At 45.4% G+C, this 21,772-nt stretch overlaps 1 protein-coding gene across 1 annotated transcript; it reads right to left on the reverse strand.

Moving 5' to 3' along the window:
* Window positions 1–1,859: 1,859 nt before the first annotated feature.
* On the reverse strand, window positions 1,860–21,683 carry LOC310635340 (tigger transposable element-derived protein 1-like). Its single transcript, XM_083354170.1, has 5 exons — window positions 21,294–21,683; window positions 18,694–19,191; window positions 10,557–12,438; window positions 5,392–5,518; window positions 1,860–4,416 (listed from the first exon to the last, which is right to left on the reverse strand). Exons 2-4 carry the CDS (start codon window positions 19,177–19,179, stop codon window positions 5,412–5,414), a joined length of 2,475 nt encoding a protein of 824 aa, XP_083210296.1. The 5' UTR covers window positions 19,180–19,191; window positions 21,294–21,683; the 3' UTR covers window positions 1,860–4,416; window positions 5,392–5,411.
* Window positions 21,684–21,772: the final 89 nt, after the last annotated feature.

The following is a 21,772-nucleotide window of genomic DNA, read 5'->3' on the forward strand; positions in this document are numbered from 1 at the left end:
CTTATGTTTTAGCCTCCAGTCCTACGTTTGTTCTACAAACACATACCTTGGCGTGATTTAAGGCAACTTTTGCGGTTCCAGGGACTGGTTCTTAAGTTTGGGAGTTTTGTTTCTGGAGGGTTGTTATACCGAGATATGAGAAATCCACAGCCCTCTCTTATTATTGCTCAGCACTAGCCATTATTCAGAGATTCCTAGATGCTGAAGGCCTGTCAAACTTGTCAAATTCACTTTTGTTTCTTTACTACAAAGTAAGTCCACCTTGTCGCAAAGTTGCTTTTTCAAGAGGCAACTGGACTTTTTTTTTGTTTTTCCTCGAAGACGTTTCACTTCTCGTCCAAGAAGCTTCTTCAGCTCAGCTCTTCGGAACTGAAGAAGCTTCTTGGATGAAAAGTGAAATGTCCTCAAGGAAAAACAAAGTAAGTCCAGTTGTCTCTTGAAAAAAAAACAAAACACCTTTGGGACAACCATGACCTGGTTGCCAATCTCCATGGACATTTAGCCATGCACTTTGGGATGAACGCCCTTTTGAATGATGCGGGAGTATGGACCGATTTCCAGAAAACATTGCAGACTACAGGACCATTTGTGCTTCAGTTTGAGATGCAGACAACACAGACTCAACCTCACCAGCCTGTGCCTGAGTTCAGTGAAGGGACACAGGGTGGAGCAGTGGGCTAATGCCTCCTTAAGTGACACCAGCTGCCTGCAATTAGTGCAGGTTCGAGTCCCACCAGGCTCAAGGTTGACTCAGCCTTCCATGAGGACCTAGATTGTTGGGGGCAATTAAGCTGACTTTGTAATAATACCGCTTGGGGGTGTGTGAAAGCCCTAACAAGCAGGCATATACATAGAATGAAGGCTACTGCTAAGCTTGTAAGCCGCCCTGAGTCTTCGGAGAAGGGCGGGATATAAATGGAATTAAAATAAAATAAATAAAATAAAATATCCTGCAGAAAGCACAGCTCCACAACACAGTCCTTTCAGCAGTTCCAAGAAGGCTCCACACCCATTTGCACTATTCAGGTCACCCCGAGGACAAACTTCCAAGTGGCCTCAACGACTCAGTCTCTAAAAGAATGCAAATGACCAGCTGCCTGAAAGGACTATTAAATCCTTCCATTCCCCACCATCCAGAGCTGAAGAAGCTTCTTGGATGAGAAGTGAAACATCTTTAAAGAAAAACAAGGAAGTCCTGTTGCCTCTTGAAAAAGCGCCTTTGGGACAACTATGACCTGGAAGACTGAGAATCTCCATAAACCAGGGGTGTCAAACTCAATTTCATTGAGGGCCGCATCAGCATTGTGGTTGCCCTCAGGGGGCCGGGTGGGTATGGCCAGGGTGGGCGTGGCCTACTGGGTGGGCGTGGCTAGAGTGCGTATGGCCTACTGGGTGGGCGTGGCCAGCTCTACATCGTTCACATCAAGGGTGCCTATGGGGGCCTGGGCAGGAGTGGGACAGATCTGAGGGTCTCTGGCAGAAGGAGGGTCTCTGGGCCAGGGCCAAGGCAGTGGGGACCGTTCCCTCACTGTTTCCAGGATGGCTTCGCGGGCCGCATGAAACCACTTCGCGGGCCGGATCCGGCCCCCGGGCCTTGTGTTTGACATGTCTGCCATAAACAGTAAAGAGAAGTTACTATTGGTTCCCTCCATGATGCCTCTTCTAAAGGACTTCCATCTCACTATTAAGCTACATCGCTATGGTTAGCTTCCCAACCCAGCCAAAATCAACCTGAGCTGAGATTTTGCAGATTGGGGCATTCAGAGCAGACCTGGGGGGGGGGGGGAGGGGGGGTTGTGCCAGGAAGATAAAGAATGGAGCTGAGGAGGAAGAGAATGAAAAGTGTGCATGACACAACCAGCAGTCATAATTTTATTTCTATACATTCTTTTTCCTGCAAATAAGTGCAAAAATATTTTCTCAGCACTACATCACGGTTCTGGGTCTGGTTCCAACATTTTTAGACATTTAACAAGTTTTGCTCTTAAAACAAGCCCTTAAGTTTCATTTTAGAAACTTTTCAGTTTATTAGGATTACTTTTTTCCCCCTATGGAAAACAAGGCTGTCCATAAATAGTAAAAAAAAAAAAGTCAAGATGGCAGGCACAACAGTGCAGTCCATGACCTGCCTGGTCTGCAGCTTCATCTCCTATTTCTTAAGACTCTTCCTGTGGGTAAAGACCAGCCCTGACAGAAGCAAGGATCTTATGGGGGAAGAAATCATGTTTTTTTTTCTTTAAAAAAATCTAATCAGGAAGTATAGAAACATGATGAAAGTCCGATCTCGGTTCACCTCTCATTTTGGCTGCACAAACGAGGCTGCCTGGGGGATTCTGGGAGTTGAAGTCCACACATCTTTAACTTGCCAAGGTTGAGAGCCACTGATACACTTTATTATTGATTTAAATAGTTTTCATTTTAATTCTTTTCTTGCCGACCAGTTATTTTTTTGAGAAGAGCAGCCATAGAAATTGTTTAAACACCAAAGAAAAATACTATCACATTACATTTGCATGTCATTTGTATGCCACCGAAACTCTCAATGGCTCTGGATGGTATTTTAACCCCAGGATTAATTTATCTAATCACAGGAGAGATAATGAAGTAGGCCCCGGGAAAACTGTTGAGGGTGAGGAATGAGTGAGGGCAATTCCAGAAGAAGGAAAAATATATCCCCCTTTTGCCTTCCGAATATTCCCTGCTGAATAGATTTGGCTAGGTTAGACTCATTTCCCAAAACCTGCATGGAGGCCAAATATATGCACAAGGCACCCCACTGCACAAAGCAACATCCCTTACGGAGGTCAACCCCCCTGACCTATTTTATTTAGTCGTTTATTTGTATCGCATCTTCATTAGTTTTGCAAACAATTCAACTCTCTCCTCCTATTTTTCCCTCTGAGGTCAGTCACACCGAGAGAGAGAGAGAGAGAATGACAGGCCCAAGGTCAACCAGCTGGCATTCCTGGCTAAGGTGGGTCTAGAACTCACGGTCTCCTGTACCAAGATTTGAGAGCTGGGCCGTTTCTCAGCTGCCTGCTATCCTAGAGGTTGAACAAAGCAGTTCAGTTATGAAACAGGCGCTTCTTTCTAACACTTTAATGTGCCAATATTTTTAAAAGCCATCAACCTTGTCCCCTTGCGCTTCCTCTCGGCTGTCAGCTGTTGCGCTCCAATTGCTAGTGTCGTTTTCACCATCTCCGAGACGGTGTGTTAGACCTGAACACCAACCCGCCCCTGTTGAAGGGGTTTTCATATCTTTACGAAGCACGGAAGAACTGCAGGATCGTTCCTCTCACACCGAGCGTCTTTATGGCTTCCCTCAGGCGTGAATCCAGCGGTGGGCCACCATTTTCTAATGGATGTTTCCCCGCCACGGAAAAACTTATAGGGCTTTTTACGCCTGTGCACCATAATATGCTTCCTGAGATGCGAGCTAGAAACGAAGGTCTTTTCACACCGAGGACACCCCTGTGGCCTCTCCTGTGTGAGATCACAAGCCGTGGATCATGAGCCATGAGTGAAGTTCTGCATTCTGCCTCAGTGCTGATACGACTTCGGTACATGCGTCACATTTCACCAGCCATCCTCTCTCGTCCTCTTCTGCCGAGGTCTAAATGTGAAGTTTCTTGCCCTTTGATGTTTTAAGGTGGCAGCTTTTCCCACAGTTGGAACATTCGTAAGGCTTCTCTCCTTTGCTTGTGTTTGACGAGGGCATCTCACCCAGTGAAGCTTTTGCTGCAGTTGAGAGCATCTATGTGGCTTTCCCCACCCCCAGCTCAGGGACTTGACCAGAACTCCCTCTTTCTAGAAAAAAAAAAAAAAGCTTTTCCACATTCGGTGCATCTGTACAGCTTCTCACCCGTGCGGAACTTTCTCATATTTAATCAGAGCTGACTTTGCGTTGAAACTTTTGCTGCGGTTTGAATGTTTATACAGCGTCCTTCCCGTTTGGGTTATCTTGGTCTTCAAGGAGGTTTGCTTTAAAACCCAAGTTTTTCTGCGCTTTGAGCAAACGTGATTTTTTTCCCCCTTGCAGAAGATTTTCCTGTGGAACACATGGAGTTTGCCGTTAATGTTCTCAAAGAGCATATATATTTACGCAGTTGTCCTGTACTTGCACATTTGAACACTAATAGTTGCACACCATCTCGGGCTCCTCTTAATTCCAGACTTTGTGCCCTGCTGAAAATTGGCTTCACTTAAATTTTGATCACCGTCCGCAGGCAGAAAAGTTTCACTGGCTTTCTTTTCTGTGTGCCTTTGTGCTCTGGTGGATCTACTGGCTTTCCTTAATCCTGGAACCCCAGAGAAACGATCGTTTGACTCCTTTCAATGGAATCTTCCAAAATCTACTTCTTCAGATCTTCCCACCTGGAAGGTCTTCTTATGAGTTGTCCCATATCCATCATATTTCTGAGAGAAACAGAAAGGAGTTTATTTCACATTGCCTCCCCAACGATGAATTTCATTTAAAAAAATATCTGGTATAAATTCCAGTGTTAATGGGTCTTCTAAAAGACCACCTCAGCGTCTCCCTCCTGTTTGACTTAAGACATCCCTAATTCAAACAGAATAATACAGCTGGAAGGGATCTTGGAGGTCTTCTAGTCCAACCCCCTGCTCAAGCAGAAGACAAATGGCTGTCCATTCTCTCAAGCATCCTCATTTGATGGTTTTCAGCATCTATCTCAAGACCCCAGCTTGGGAGACCTCCTCATCAAGAAGACTCTTTTTGAAGCTGACAAGAGTTCACAGGTCACTAAGCCACTGATTTACTTAAAACATTAATTAAACACATCTAACGGACTCATTCACCAACATTTTAAATGCCATCGTCACCTAGTCCATGCAATATTCTAACCCAGTGGTTCTTCACCACGTCCCCTCCCTTTAAATACCTTTTTGTAGCCACGGGCCATGGCCATGGACCCCCAAGACTTAATATTTCAATCATAACCTTTCTTCAAGCCTTTGCAGACATCCTGTGATGACATTGTGCCCCGCCCCGCCCCAATGAGGTCTGCAGACCACAGGTTGAAAACCACGGTTCTAAGCCAATCAGACCACCTTACATCTATGGTCAGCTTCCCTAGATGGCCAGAGTTCGGTTCCCAGAATCCTTCATTCCTGATCTGTGCAATACGGCAACAATGGCCCAGAAGGGTGGGCAGCTCCATTTTATTATGAAACTAGATAGCTGTGTTGACAATGACTGAATATGGATTCCCACTCAGAGCCAGGGTTTGGTGGACCATCAGATGGGAAGGATTGCACAACCAGTATGTTCTACAAGATGTTGGCACTTCCCAGGGCTTCAAAAAGACAGCAGAAAACCAGCTTGGGTCAAAGCACTCCCTATTTGCAATGACTGACAGTCTATATCCTTACCTAGAGAGTTGGCCTCTTCTTCATTCTCTTGCTTTATCTCCGGGGAAAGCTTCACCTTCAGAATCTCCAAGGCCTCTTCCTCCAACTTGGGAGATATTAGTATCGTATAATGCAGGGATTGGGATGCCTAAAAGCAAAAAAAAAAAGGGAAAGTTGATTCAATTCAAAGAAGTCTTGCACCAGGCTTTCTCTCCATTCCCCCCTAGATGAGTAAGACTCAAACTCTGTTGGAAGAGATGGGATCCAACTTGGAGGTCAATCAATCAATCAATCCAAAATAGAGCCGGAAGGAACTTTGGAGGTCTTCTAATCCAACCCACCCACCCCACTCAACCAGGAGACTATACTATTTTAGACAAGTGGCTGTCCAGTCTCTTCTTAGTGGACAAAATTCCTTTTCTAGACCATTTCTGAAGTCTAAATCCCCAAATCAAATCGCATGCTCAGAACTGGAGTAGGTGGGTTAGGACGCTGAGCTTGTCGATCAGAAGGTCGGCAGTTTGGCGGGTCAAATGCCACAGAGCGCCTGTTACTCGTCCCAGCTTTTGCCAACCTAGCAGTTTGAAAGCACGTAAAAATGCAAGTAGAAAAATAGGGACCACTACAGTGGGAAGGTAACAGCGTTCTGTGCGCCTTTGGCGTCTAGTCACGCCGGCCACATGACCACAGAGACGTCCTCAGACAAGCGCTGGCTCTTCAGCTTTGAAACGGAGATGAGCACTGGCCCCTAGAGTCGGAAACGACTAGCACGCATGTGCGGGGGAACCTTTACCTTTATATATTTTTCTTCCACAGCTAATACATTGACAGAATGGAAGCAGCTTCTGGCGGCTCTGTCCAAATGTTTGGCAGCTCCAGATTCTTTTGGGTCACAATTCTGAACTGAGAGGTAGATGAACTGGGCCCAAAGTATGCAACAGATGGAACCCTAACCAAGGAGAGAAGGCACCTAGAACTAAGGAGAAACTTCCTGACAGTTAGAAGGATTAACCAGTGGAACAACCTGCCTCCAGAAGTGGTGAATGCTCCAACACTGGAAGTTTTTAAGAAGAGACTGGACAGTCATTTGTCTCAAATGGTATTGGGTTTCCTGCCTGGGCAGGGGGTTGGACTAGATGACCTCTAAGGTCCCAACTTTATTATTATTATTATTATTATTATTATTATTATTATTATTATTATTATTATTATTATTATTATTATTATTATTATTATTATTGTGCTGCTACCATGTGGTTGTTTGGGGAAATTATAATATGCTAACTTGACTTGGTCAGCCAACCCCTCCTACTCTGTGACGTGCTTCCTCCTTCTCATGACTCTGTGCCTTCACCCCTCCCCTTCCTGGGACATACTTCCTCCTTCTTCTCCCTGGGTGATTCTCCTCCTCCATAACCGGCAGATACATGTGCAGACACTGTGGGTCATTACTGTCTTTTGACATTGGAAATACCGTGCATTTATCATCTACCACATCTTGTTTTGCTGTAATCTTCTCTGCATGCAAATAAAGGTACTTCTGGTTGATAAAAGGTACTTTCATGAGTTCTGCTATCTGGCAAGAGCTGTTAACAGTGATAATATCCGCATATACAGACCAAGCACAGGGGTCTTAGCAAGGGTATAAATCATTAAACGACAGTCTGATCCAGAATAATAATTATTATTATTCAAAAAAAATTGGCTGCAACTCAGAAGCATAGCAGCCAAAAGATTCTTCTCTACTTCCTCAGAAATATTGGTTAGAAAATCAGACTGTGTGCATTTCCAACCAGGATAAAATCCTCACAAAGGAGCCCCAAGGAGCAATTCCTATAAGCCTTTATTGCTTGCTGACTACACCCATTCTTCCTTCTGGTTCCAGAACCAGGTCTTCTGAAATGATTGCTGGATGAAAATCTCAGTAGTCTAGGTGTGATGGTGACTGTGCTTATGATTTTACTTCAGCCTTCCCTACTCAATTTCTGTTTTCCTTCCTTGAGTATACATGGTTAAACAATATTACAAAGCTCTTTATATAAAATGTTTAACAGATGGCACTTAACACTGGTGAGGTTAGCAAAAAGGTTTAAAAATATGTCCAGCAACTGCTGGAAATGTAGACAAAAACCAGGCACATACTATCATCTTTGGTGGACATGCCCTAAAGCCAAAAGATTTTGGTCAAGAATACATATATGGTTAGAGAAAATGATTAAACAAACATATAGGTTTTTAAGTCAGAATTATTTTTGTTAGGTATAATTGTAGGAAATTATGAGAGGGACGCAGTGGCTCAGTGGTTTAGGATGCTGAGTTGTCGATCAGAAGGTCGGCAGTTTGGCGGGTTGAATCCTGAGTGTCGCGTAGCAGAGTGAGCGCCTGTTACTAGTCCCAGCTTCTGCCAACCTAGCAGTTCGAAAGCACTTAAAAATGCAAGTAGAAAAATAGGGACCACTACGGTGGGAAGGTAACAGTGCTCCGTGCGCCTTTGGCGTCTAGTCATGCCGGCCACATGACCACGGAGACGTCCTCGGACAAGTGCTGGCTCTTCGGCTTTGAAACGGAGATGAGCACCGGCCCCTAGAGTCGGAAACGACTAGCACGCATGTGCGGGGGAACCTTTACCTTTTTGCCTTTATGAGAAGGAATGTATATATTTAATATTACATGTATTAACGGCAGCAAGAATTGTATTCGCTCAACATTGGAGAAATGTAGAATTACCAACAGAGGAAGTGTTAATCAAAAAAATTCTAGATTGTGCAGAAATGGACAGGTTGACATTGAAAATGAAAGAGAAAGAAGACTCGGTATATTTTAAAACATGGGATACTTTTTTATCAATGGCTAGAAAAATGAGGTAGAGAGCAAGGAATTTAACATGTATTAGTAACGGTATATTTTAAAACATGGGACACTTTTTTATCAATGGCTAGAAAAATGAGGTAGAGAGCAAGGAATTTAACATGTATTAATAAGTTAACTATTGGAACCCTGACAATATGTTGCGGATAAAATATTAAGAATTTGTAACTATAAAAATTAATGAAAATATATATTAACAAAGTTTTTTTTAAAAAAGCCCTTTAATTCTAGCATATGTTTGTCATTAGAAATACACGGGAATAATGTATTTACATTTTAACTGTTTCAATGTCATTCTAACAACTTTAAAACTTTGGAACATTTTTTAAAGCTTTTGTTTAATACTTTAGGCAGATTTTTTTTAACAAGCTGCCTAAACAGAAACAAAAAGATTAAATGAAAATCACGATGTAGGAAAACTGGGTTTACAGGACGTCCTTGGGTTTCAATGACACATTCAGCGACCGTTCAGTGGTAGGGTGGCACTGAATGAGGGGGACTTACGTCCTTACTCTAAAATCCACATGGGCAGGGGTAGGCAACCTTGGCTCTTTTATGACTCGTGGACTTCAACTCCCAGAATTCCTGAGCCAGTATGGCACAGCTTGGAAACCTCTCCCTTTCCCCTCAGCATGGCTGGCTCAGGAATTCTGGGAGTTGAAGTCCACGAGTCATAAAAGAGCCAAGGTTGCCTACCCCTGCCCATGGGGGATTATGACATTATGATTATGACATCACAGGGAGCCATATCACTTGATCACCATTTCAGACGTTCCCTGTCGGCTTCCCAAAAGCAAAATCAATGGGGAAGCCAGCAGGAAAGTTCACAAGTCGCTTTGCTAAGTTGCTCCTGGCACTTATGTAATCCAAAGAGTCACGCTACGACATACAAGATCCTAGGATCTTGTAGTCCGTAGCATGCTTAAGTACAGCCTGCGAAGGCACAGGCTCACAACTCTGAATTACTGGCCTTCATCACATGAGGTCCTCCCTTAATGTCCAGTGTGGTCTCTCAGGTACAACGGCAAGCGGGTCTGTTAGAATTGCAGATGCTAAGCAATAGGGTTATGTCACATCAAGAGCCTTGGTGGAGCAGTGGGCTAATGCCTCCTTAAGTAACACCAGCTGCCTGCAATTAGTGCAGGTTCGCATCCCACCAGGCTCAAGGTTCTCAGCCTTCCATCCTTCCGAGGTAGGTAAAATGAGGACCCAGATTGTTGGGGGCAATTAAGCTGACTTTGTAATAATGCCGCTTGGGGGTGTGTGAAAGCCCTAATAAGCAGGCATATACATAGAATGAAGGCTACTGCTAAGCTTGTAAGCCGCCCTGAGTCTTCGGAGAAGGGCGGGATATAAATGGAATTAAAATAAAATAAATAAAAAATAAAAAATAAAAAATATTTTACAGCCCCGTCGTTTAGCAATGGAAATTGCAGTCCTGGTGGTGTTGTATTTTGAGGACTCTCTATATTATGTAAGTCCAAAAATTAGGGAATAATTGTATTACCAAAATAAAAAACAGTACAGGTAGTCCTCATTTATGGACCCCAAACAGGACTGAACTCAGTCATTACTATAAGCAGAAGTTAATTGAAACCGCAATTGTGATTGTGATCTTATAGGTAGTTCTCCTTTAGTGACTCCCTTGTTTAGCAGCCATCTGCAGTTACTCGGGTGAAGAAAAAGTAACTTTACGATCAGTCCTTGCACTTATGACCTTCACAGACCTGTAAAGCAAAGAAAAAGCTAAAGCAGGATCATATGCACAGTAAAAAGGTAAAGGTAAAGGTTCCCCCGCACATGCGTGCTAGTCGTTTCCGACTCTAGGGGCCGGTGCTCATCTCCGTTTCAAAGCCGAAGAGCCAGCGCTTGTCCGAGGACGTCTCTGTGGTCATGTGGCCGGCATGACTGGACGCCAAAGGCGCACGGAACGCTGTTACCTTCCCACCGGAGTGGTCCCTATTTTTCTACTTGCATTTTTACGTGCTTTCGAACTGCTAGGTTGGCAGAAGCTGGGACGAGTAACAGGCGCTCACTCTGCTACGCGGCACTCGGGATTCGACCCGCCAAACTGCCGACCTTCTGATCGACAAGCTCAGCGTCCTAACCCACTGAGCCACCGCGTCCCTTTTATATGCACAGTACCTATACTTTATATATATATTTTTCTGCTTTATAAAAATGGGAGAGCTGTAAGTGGGAAGATTGGTCATAGAGTTACTTTTTCCACCAACGCTGTTTACTAATTCTGGTTACTAAAAAGGCAGTCACTAAATGAAAAGCCACCGGTGCAAAATGGGATTTTACAATTACAGTACCTGTAAGCATCAAATTGGATATAAATCCTTGAAAATATTCATAGTTTTCTGTGTTTTCAGGAACATCGGACCCACTGGCGTAGCTGGTTGACGGCTGAGGATCTGGGTGTTGTATTCCTGTAGAGGGGAAGGGCAAGAGGAAGGGAAGTGGAGCTGGGGAAGGAGTAACTTTCTTCAGCAACCCACTCTGTTTGTTTTCTTTATCATTCTTTTCTTTCTTTTTTCCTTCATATATTTCGCGGTAACATTTTAAGATTTCACACATTTCCCAGTGCACCCTTCTAAAACGTTCCACGTCTGGGTCCATACTCTCTAATTCTGATAAAATTTTGTTCACGCTCGAGAAAACACTGGCCAGTCTTCTCAGGCTGAATGTTTTGGGCCGAACCTCTACAACTTTCCTTTCTTCTTTCCTTTCTTCTTTCCTTTCTTCTTTCTCCACTTCTTCCTCCACAATCTTTTGGGCTTCCAGTTCTTCCTTCAGTTCAATTAAATCTTCGTTGGAAAGCTCCCCTTCCGCGTAAGCCACCAAATTTTTCACGTCTTCAGCATCGACCTGCAAATCCAGGAATCGCGTGAGCGTCAGAATCTTCCGAATTATTTCGTCCAAATTTGGCATTTGGTGAAACATCCCAAAATTGTTGGTGAGAGCCACAAAGCGTTTCAAGCACTTTCTCCAAAACTCTTGCATACTTTTCACGCTGACGTCCTGCCAGGCTGTGGCAATGTTCTCGATACAATGCAGGATGTTGTAGTTTTTCCAAAACTCGCGCAACATTACTCTGTCATATTCCATTGCGGCTAAGGCTTTGGCAAACACGGCGTGCAAATAGTACATCTTGAATGCTGAGATCATCCCCTCTCCCACAGGCTGCAGGAGAGCAGAGGTGTTTTGGGGTAGATAAACTACCTTTACATCGGGGTGGAGACTGTCAAGATGTGGGGGGTGTCCCGGTGCTTTGTCTAGGAGAAGGAGAATTTTAAAAGGAACCCCCTTTTGTCCACAATATTCCTTTACCTCGGGTACGAAACAATTCGTAAACCAATCCTCAAAGAGGATCGGCGTCATCCAAGCCTTCCAATCAAATCGGTAATAAACAGGCAGTGGGTCCTTGCTTATGGTTTCGAACATACAGGCGTGATCTGATTTGAGGATCAGAAATGGCGTCAGCTTGAATCCGGAGACATTTCCGCCCAATAGTAAAGTTACTCTATCCTTAAACGCTTTGCACCCAGGCATGGCTTGGGCTTCTCTGTGTAGGTAGGTCCGCTCCGGCATTCTTTTCCAGTACAACCCAGTTTCGTCCACTCGGAATATCTGTTCAGCGAAATAATTCCCTTCTGCTATGATACCGTCGAGTTCATTCAGAAAATGCCTGGCCACTTCTTCGTCCGCCCTCGCGGCTTCAGCTGACGCCTGTGTTTTCTGGTAATGAAACCTCTGCTGAAACCGCATAAACCAGCCATGGCTGGCCGTGAATATTTCCGTGCACTCCTCACCCGTTTGTTCCTTCAGCATGGAGAAAATGCTGCGCGCCTTGTTCTGGATGAGGAGAAGGCTCACCGGCAACCTCTTTTGTATCCGATCTTCGATCCAGAGTATCAGGAGTTTTTCCATTTCGTGGATGAGGCCTTTTCGCTGGCGGGTTATGCTTGTGTTCATTCCCGCTGCTCCTTTCAACGCCTCTCTGATCCTCGCTTTATCCTTCAAAATGGTGGAGATGGTGGAATGGGCCAGGCCTACTTCTTGCGCTATTTTAGTCACCTTCTTCCCGGCCTCGTACGCTTTGATGATCTTCATCTTCAAATTGAGATCAATGGCTTTCCTTTGCTTCTTGCTGCTCACTTCAGCTGAACCAGGATGCTTTCTCTTTGAAGGTATCTTGGCGTGGGATATAAATGCAGGTAAAAAAAAAAAGTGAAAATAAGAGCAGGATATATATATATATATATATATGTGATATTAACTGTGCAGGTAGTCCTCGACTTATGACCAAATTGAGCCCAAAATTCCTGTTGCTCAGCGAGACAAGAGAGCTTTGCCCATTTTACGACCTTTCTTTCCACAGCTCTTAAGTGAATCACTGCAGTTGTTGTTAGTAACACAACTGTTAAGTCACTTGGTTATGGCTTCCCCATTGACTTCGCTTGTCACAAAAGGGGATCACATGATCTCGGGACAGCACAACCATCATGAGTCAGTTGCCAAGCATCTAGATTCTGATCATGTGACTCTGGGGATGCCATAAAAGTCGTTAAGTGTGACTTTTTCCAGTGCTGTTATACCTTCGAATGGAGACTAAACAAATGGTTGTAAGCTGGGGACTACCTGTAATATTGAAGACGTAACTGACAAGAGAAGCTTTGAAGCTCATAAAGCCACATCTGGATAGAAAATGCTTTTTTTTTATTAGTGTCGCATCTGCGAACTGTCGCTAACTGAGATGGTTGATAAATGAGGAGTGGCTGTACCTCATTCTGGGCAATTTGGTTAAGCCAGAATTTGGTCTAGTGGTAAAGGCACCAGGAAAATGTGAGTTCTAGTCCTGCCTGCCTTAGGCATGAAAAATTGGCCTGGTGACTTTGAGCCGATCATTTTTTCTCAGCCCAAATCACTTCACAGGATTGTTGTGGGGAAAACAGGAGATAACCAATGTGCTTAGCAATATTTGCCACTTTTGAGTTATTTATAACAATTAACAAAGCTGGGATAAAAATACTGCTTTCCTTGCTTATAAACCTTTCACTGGCTTCTCACAATGTAAGTCTAACCCTAGTTTCACAAGCCCCAATGAAGCCATTCTTCCTTTTGTGGTTTACACCAGTTAGTGACCGTTCTCAAATACAATGGTAGTAAATGATGGGGGGAGGGGAATCATTTTCTGGCCAAGATGCACACCTCTGACTAAATTTCTGCACCTGACAACAAAACACGCCAGAGTTCAAATAACACTAGCATTGCTGTGTGCGAGAATTTTCTATGACAGGAGTCCTCGACCATGGCAACTTTGTAAGACTTGTAGACTTCAACTCTCAGAATTCCACAGCCAGGAAAGCTGGCTGAGGAATTCTGGGAGTTGAAGTCCACAAGTCTTAAAGTTGCCAAGGTTGAGGACCCATTCTATGAGACAGCAGCACAGCAGAGATCTTTGCAGCATCTCTCTCTCTCTCCCTCCCTCCCTCCTTCCCTCCCCCTCCCTCATGTAATCTGGAAGAGGCAGCCCCTCAAATAATCCACCCAATGTGTGCCTCTTCCTGCATCCGGAGGCTCTGAACCTGGGGCACCCCACACAGTAGGGGCTGAGGACTGGATTCCCCTCCCCCATCACCACAGACCGGCATGGACCATGGATTAAGGAGGAGATATAACACCCCGTGCAACCCATCCCCAATCTCAGGAGCCAATCCATGACTGACAGCATCGAAGGCCACTGAGAAGTCAAGCAGAGTGGACTTCCGGTGGCGACGCGACGCCGAAGACAGCCGTTTTCGGGCTGCCCGCTCCGCAGCTGTGTATTTCCATTGTAAACAGCGCCGATCAGCTGTTTAGATGGATTTGAAGCCCCCTCCTCGGGAGAAGAGGAGGGGGTGAGGCCCCAGGTAGGGGTTGAGCTCTCCAGGGCCGACTGAGCTGAGAGTTTGGGCGGCTGAAGGATGAGCCCCCCCAAAGCCTGGGTTGCTCCGAGCTGCGCAGCGCCTCTGCTCCGGGATTTTTGGAGCAGAGCCAGGCGTTAGCAACCACCTCTGCCAAAAGGAAATACTTTTGATTATCAAGATGCAGGCAGAGCGGTACAGGAGGTCAAGGTGATGTGGACTCTTATTTTTACTCTCTAGCTCAATGGATTTTATAGCTTTAAAGTGAAAGTGCGCAATAAGTGAAAGTGGGGGAAGATGGCGGCTAAAACTTCTAAAGCTCTTCGGAATGCGGGGTCTTCCCTGGTGCAACAGACCTCATTGCAAGCTCTGCTTCCTCCTGCGTCTCCTCCGGTATTGACGCTTAAGGATTTACAAGATGCTCTTGAAAAACATTCACAATTGATGTCTGATATGATGGATGAAAAGTTGAAAAAGCTGGAGGAGAAAATGGAGGAGAAAATGGAGAAATTGGAGAAGAAGATGGAAGAGAAGTTTAGAGCAATGAGGGTGGACATGTTGTCTATGATTGAATCCGTAGCTGAATGTGTGCAACAGCTGGATGTAAAAGTGGAGGATCTCAGTCAAAAGAACTCTATATTAGAAGCAAAGGTATTAGAAAATGAAAATATAAGGGATAAAATGGTCGGAGAATTGAGCCTTGTTCAGTATCATCAGATGCAGTATGCTATTAGAATCAGGGGTTTAAAGGAGAATGGTAAAGAAGATTTAAAGCAGCTGATTTCTGAGGCTCTGGAAGGGGTACTGGGCCAGCCAGCATCTGAAATTGAGGGAAATATGGACAAAGTTTTTCGTGTAAATTCATGGATTGCAAGACAGAGGAAGTTACCCAGAGATGTGGTGGTCTATTTTACAAAGAGAGTAATTAGAGATGAAGTCATTCAAGCTGCTTATGATACCAAATTGGTAGTGGCTGAGCAAGAAGTCTTGGTTTTAAAAGAGATTCCTCTGAAGATCCTAAGGAGAAGGAAAGATTTTGCATTTCTAGTACAGGAACTTAAGAAACGTGATATTAAGTTTAGATGGGAGATTCCAGATGGACTGGTGGTGACGCACGAAGGTAAAAGACATCGTTTGGTTACTGTGGCTCAGGCACGTGATTTTTATAGCAATGTGTTAAAAGCAACCCCCCTATCATTTTTAGAAGCTGTAAAGGGATACGCTGAGGGAAAGCTTCAAGATGTTGCAGATAGCCAGACAGAGGACAATGGTGTTGGAGGGGATCAAGTCACAGTCTCATCGGTGGTTGCAGGAGGCCAGAAGATGACGCGTGCCGCCCTAAGAAGAGTGAGACGAGAGCAAGAGCAAGACCAGCAGAAAGTTATGGAATCTCCAAAGCGTGCTTACAGTGAAGATGTGGGTGGGGAGCGGTCTAAAGAAGTTTTGGGGGTCATGACAGACGTGCTCCAAAAGTTTTGGGGCGTCAAGATTGCTGATTAAATTTTTAAATTAGAATGTCAATGGAGTAAATTTATTATAGAGGAGAAAAAGTTTTTTTTAATATTTAACACAATTTAAGATTGATGTTATTTGCTTGTTAGAAAAGTATGGACTAAAAGTATGTGTTGAACTAAGAATGGGTACGCAAGCTCCTAATTAACAATAAGTTGTCTTAGAGACTGCCTAAACCTTTTTTTTTACTCTTTTTATTTGAACTCAAGGATGATTTGGAACTGCGAGACATTTGGCGTGATACATGCAAGAACTATTTTTATCATAGTTTAGTTTGGTCGGAGATTATTAAGGTTAACAGAGATAGGCGCTTTTGGCGCGTAACTGAGAATTTGTTTAGAAATTAGAGAAAGGTGGGAGAATGCAAATAGCAGGTGAAAGTTTTTTTTTTCTTTTCCCTTTTTTTTGAAATTAATATGAATAAGGACTGGGATTAAGAAAATCTATTCTGAGTAAAGCTTTTTTTCTGTTTTCCTCTTTTTCTTTTTTACTTTATTTGTAATATTAATATTGTTTGTATTCATTTTATATGAGCTAGAGGGAGATAGAATTAATAGTTTATTGTTGATAACATAGGGGTGCTTACGTTTGTTTTACGATTTTATACCCTGTATTTAGCGCTGGGAAGTGGGGGGGGGAGGAGGGAAGGGGGAGAGGGATAGGGAGGGTTAGATAGGGTGGGGGAGGGGGGATTAAAGTCAAAATGTATTGTAAAACTTTTTAAATAAAAAAAAAGAAGTCAAGCAGAGTAAGGATGGATGCAGACCCCCCCATCCTGCTCCTGCCAGAGATCATTCAAAAGCACAGCCAATGCTCTTTCTCTGTCCCATACCCAGGGGGTCCAAATAACTCTTACGTTCATCTGGAGTTCCCCCAAGCTGGTGCTGTTAAAAATCCAGACTTCCTCAAGCTGAGATGTTTTCATCCCCCACAGGGGTGAGGAACAATGGCCCTTTTATGACTTGTGGACTGCCACAAAGCACAGCTGGCTCAGGAATTCTGGGAGTTGAAGTCCACAAGTCATAAAGGGGCCACAGTTCCTCACCTCTGTACTGCAGGGTGGGGATGGTGAGAACATCTGAAGCATTTTGGGGAGCACTGCCTTAGATCAGGATTAGAAAGGTCTGACCCCACAAAAGTAGCGATGCCTTTATCTGAAGCAGTTGACAAACAACCCTGGTTAGGTCAACCGAAACAGCTTTTATCTTCTATAACAAAGGTCAAGATTGCTTTCCCTGATCATGGCATACTCAACAAAACAGAACATCTGAAAACTCTCACCACCACCTGTCTCTGCCTTTTTATTTTATTTTTCTTTTAAAAAGATCCTGAAATCCTTTGCGTCGGGGTGGACTGAATGGAGCTGAGCGTTTTAACGGCTGGATGCCCTTCCTGATGTCTACATGGAACTCACAGCAGACATTTTCTCTTTGTGCCCAGAGAGAGAAATATCTGCCGCTACCTAGGATTGAACTCACAGCCTCCTGATTACAAAAGCGAGAGCTCCACCTCTAGGCCACCACACAATTCCCCCATGGCCTTTCCATAATCCTTTGAATTCACCCCAGAATCATCTGCTGCAAAAATATTCCCTTCTGTGCAAATCTCTTGATTGCCGTAGACAAATAGAAAACCCCTCCGTCTCCTTAGCAGCAACCCGGGGTTTTATGTTGTGAGGCTACAGAAAATACTCAGATATTTATAACGGCAATTGAGACCAGAATTTCTGTCGCTAAGCGATGCGGGTCATTACACCAAATCACATGGCTTAGCTACGGCAGTTCCAACTGACCCAGTTGCAGTCCTTAGGCGAGGCCAGCGACATCATTAGGCAAAGACTCACATTTCTGCTGCTCTCCAGCGCTCACCTCCAACTCCCCCAGCCCACCTATCTCCCTCCATCTCTCCCCCTTTTTGTTACTCAGCACTCTGCTGTCTACCCCGTTGCAGTTCGCTGTCATCTTCCTCCTCCTGCTGGTCTGGAATCCAGGTGCTGGGTGAGGGTGAAGCCCTGGAATGTGCGTGGTGACAGGACATTGGACCCTTGTCTGCTGAAGGGAGCTTTGGCAGGCCCAGCCAGGGAGGATGCAGGGGTGATCTCCATTACCAGGTAAGGCAGGAGAGGAGCAAGAGGAGGCCGTGTTGGAAGCGTATTTCTGGCGGCAGCGCTTGTTAGAAGCTGCTGGCTGTTTGTGAGGCTTTGCCTGGGCTGAGAGAAGAGAGCCGGGAAGGCGGTAGCCTTTGCCACACTGGGTTCATCTCCACCCCTCACGGAAGGCCTTGATTTGGTTTTCCAGGGGCGCTTCCAACACGAGCTACACGAAGGATACGTTGCAGCTTTGGAGAGTCCACGTCCCTCCACTGCTTCAAGATCCGCTGCCCCCTTCGTCCATGGACCTGCTGCCAAGATTTCTGCCTTGCCACTCTGCTGCCTCTACCCTAGCCGGGCCTGCCAAGCTCCCTTTGGCAGATGAGGCTCTGTTACCTTGCTGTGCTCAATGTGGACATTCCAGGTTTGTACCCGCACTTTAGAGACTGCTTCCTGGGGCACCAGCAGGAAGAAGAAGAGGCCAAAGATCAGCTGGGGACAGTGGTGGTAGGGGGGCAACAAAGTTGCGTGGCAAAGGGCAGGATACCTAAAAGGGCAGAGATGAAAGGCAAGGTACACAGGCTGGAGGGAGCTGAAATGCCCGTAGGGTTGTAAGTGTGGGCAGGCTACCAAGTCCTGAAATTTGGATCACGTGATCGCAGGGGCTTTACTTCATGGACAGTTGTAACTCTTATTCTTTCAGCACCGTGGTCAACTGGATGATGGGCGACTGAAGGAATAGGAATATCTCCACTAGGCTAACCATCATCTTTTCACAGGGCAACCAACGTTGAAATACAAACTGACACCTGCTACTGTAGCTGGCTAGTAACCCATTTTACAATTTAGCATTCTCACAGCTTTCAGCAACCTCCCCCTCCCATGTTGCCCCCTCCCCCATTCCCCTTCCTTTTTTTTTTTTGGCCTTTGGGGATTGGATACCTCCTGGTGCTGCTCAGCATCCTGGGGGCCGAACTGCCTGAGCTGCAGGGGCCACTGGCTCTCCAAGTCAACTTCCTCCAGAGTCTCTTCCACCTTCACCTTCATGCAGAAATCCAGCTTTTCCCTGTCCATCCAGGCTTTCCCACTGATGTTCGGATCTCTTTGCAAGACAGGTTCCCCTCTGAACTCTCCTGAGCTCTCTTCTGGTGGGTCTTCCTTAATTCTCCCCCAGGGCACCTGGAAACCTCTGGCATCGTCGTCCAAGGGAGGAAGAGCCGCGGGAAGCGCTGCCACCCTTTTCAGGAATTCCTGCCACTGAAAATCCCAGCGCTGGTGAATTTCCTCCTGTGACTCCATCTTAATGTGGGATGGGCCATCCCCGGTCAAACTGTCCCCGATGGTCCTGACTTGGACAATGAAAGGATCTCTTCCCCCATTCTCAGCTCTCTCTTCTTCTTTCATCACCACGAGCCTCTGTTCCTCCATCGTTGTTCCTCTCTGCAGTTCCGGGAGGAAGAAGGAAAGGAAGAAAGAAATATTACTGAGGGCCACAGCAATGTGCCAGGCATAAAAGGATCCTTTTCTACAAATCTAATATTCATTACGTCTTTAAAATTTGCAAAATATCCTCTCATTGGAATAAACATCATTCCCTGCCTGAACGAACAAACGAATGAGACAGCTGGACTGGTGCTTCAATTTCCCCCAATCCCCTCCCGTGTCCCTCTCTCCAGGTTTGGGCCTTTTACTTACAAAGTCTTGTAAACCTGGAATGAGCTCTCTTGGTCTCTGGGGAAAACTGGCCTTTCAGAGGGCTATAAAGACCTCTTTATTTGATTAGCAATTTAGTTTAGGGCCTGGTCATTCCACCCTACGCTTGTTTAGTTGCGAGTGAACAGCCAAGTTAATTTATTTTCTACAGAGAGATCGATACAGATACACAGATAGTTCCTCTCTTAGCAACCACACAGCTCAGGCTGGAAACTCAGTTGCTAAGCACCCTGGTCGCTAAGCAGAAAATTCACCACCCGTGAAAGAGTTTATGATGTCACTTCCCCTTCAATTGTTCAGCAAAGTGGCACGGTTGCTAAGCAGACAATCATGTGATTGCTACTTCTGATTTTATTGCCAGCTTCTCTATTGACTCTGTGTGTCGCAAGCCAGTTGCGAAGGGGAGGAATGACGAACATGTGACTCCAGTACACTGCAACAGTCATAAATGGAGAATTGATCACAAAGCAATTCTTTTTTTCACTGCAAGAAGCTCCAATGGTTGCGGCAGAAGGCATTACCTCCCCCCCTCCCACTTTTGATTGGTCTTAACCCAATCAATTGTGCCTGGGGGTCTTGACAATGGTGTGAGGTTCCTACCTGTCTGTATCTAGATGCTATAGACTAGACTAGAGTCAATTCTGTTGCTGGCTGGCTGAGATTTTATCTTGTTAAATTCATTACAGGTAGTCCTCAACTTACGACCAGTCTCTTTGTGCCCTTACAATGGACCTTTATGACCTCGATTCCAAGCTCCACATCTGCTTCCCCCTCCTCCCCATGGTCACATGATCAGCCCACCATTTACAGCATCCCGCAGTCACATGATTGTGATTTATGCTTTTTTGCCGTTTACTTCTGGTTTCTAGCAAAAACCACCCATTACAGACAATAGAATCCCTTAATTAGTGTTGTGAAAAACGGTTGCAAAATCGGGGGGGGGCAGTCATGTGGTGACCCGTTTAGCAGCCAGCATGACCTTTGACCATAATTTGGGGGTCAACTGCAGTCATACAGCAAGCACTACCTCTATGGATAGTTTTTTGTTTTGTTTTTTTACATATTTGCATATTGTTTATTTTTATTTATTATTAAACCTCTAGGCTGCCCATGTTGCTGAGGCAGCTCTAGATTTAACTTCTTTTTTTTTAATTATTATTTTTACTTTCTGAGAGCCACCAGAGTTGAATAGACGAGATCAGGGCCCCTAACAAAACCAATATATAAACAATCACATCATTATCAGAATAGTGAGAGTGACTGCAAAAGTCCCCAAAGATTTTTTTAAAAAAAAATACTCAGCCCAAATGGTCACCGCACGAGTCGGCTGGTCAACGAGGATGGAAAATTCTATCCAACAAGTCACCCCTCTCAATCGCAAACATTTCCAACAAGGCGATGAAATTAAATTCTAGCAAACTGATACGGATATAATAATTGATGCAATTCGTTTGTGGTGGTGGTGGGGGGGTTTCTCCACCGCACTCCGACATATTAACCCCCCGTGGCAAGAAATGCAACTATTCAAACTGGACTGGCGCAAACGGGCAAGGACAAGAGACAATCGCCAGGAGTCCCAGCTGCCTCCTTCAAAAGATCGGATCCAAAGAATCCGGGAGATGGGATAAAGAGTCGGAGATCTCGGATCCAGGAGGGGATTCCCTCTCTCGCCCCAGAAATAAGTGCACAAGTGCCTCTTGAATTGCACCTGCAGAGCAAAAGGACCTCAGCCTCCGGGGCTGCCATGCACGAGTGGGCGGGAGGCGAAGCCCAAAAAAAAAAGGGGGACCCCCGCGGCTGCTCCCCGATCCACAGGGGACCCCCCCTACCTTCTTCCCCGGGAAGCCCAGCGCCTGCCTGTTTTCTCTCCTTCCAGGCAGCGACCCTCCGCCGCGGGAAGAGCCGCCGCCTCTCCTTCTCAGCCGGCGCGGCTCCTCGTCCCGATCTGCCGGCCACACGCCTCCCTTCCAGATGGGACTGCAGGCTCGCCGCCCATCCGCGCCCTCTCCGGACGGGAAGGGGCAAAGGCCAGCGGCACCTCCTCCTCGCTGCCTCTCTAGGAGGCGGAGCTTTATGGCTTTAACTCTTCTTTTTTTCTTTTCTTTTTTTTGCGCTTCGCCGGGAAAAGGAAGCCTGGAGGGTGGATTTGCAAGGTTCTCAGTTCCTTCTTCAGAAACGCAGTTGGAAAGAACCCTTAAGACAGGGGGGGTCTTCAAACTTGGCCCCTTTTATGAGTTGTGGACTTCAACTCCCAGAATTCCTCAGCCAGCGTGCCTGGCTGAGGAATTCTGGGAGTTGAAGTCCACAA

The sequence above is a fragment of the Vipera ursinii genome (genome assembly GCF_947247035.1).
Source record: "Vipera ursinii genome assembly, chromosome: 2".
Classification (NCBI taxonomy): Eukaryota; Metazoa; Chordata; class Lepidosauria; order Squamata; family Viperidae; genus Vipera; species Vipera ursinii.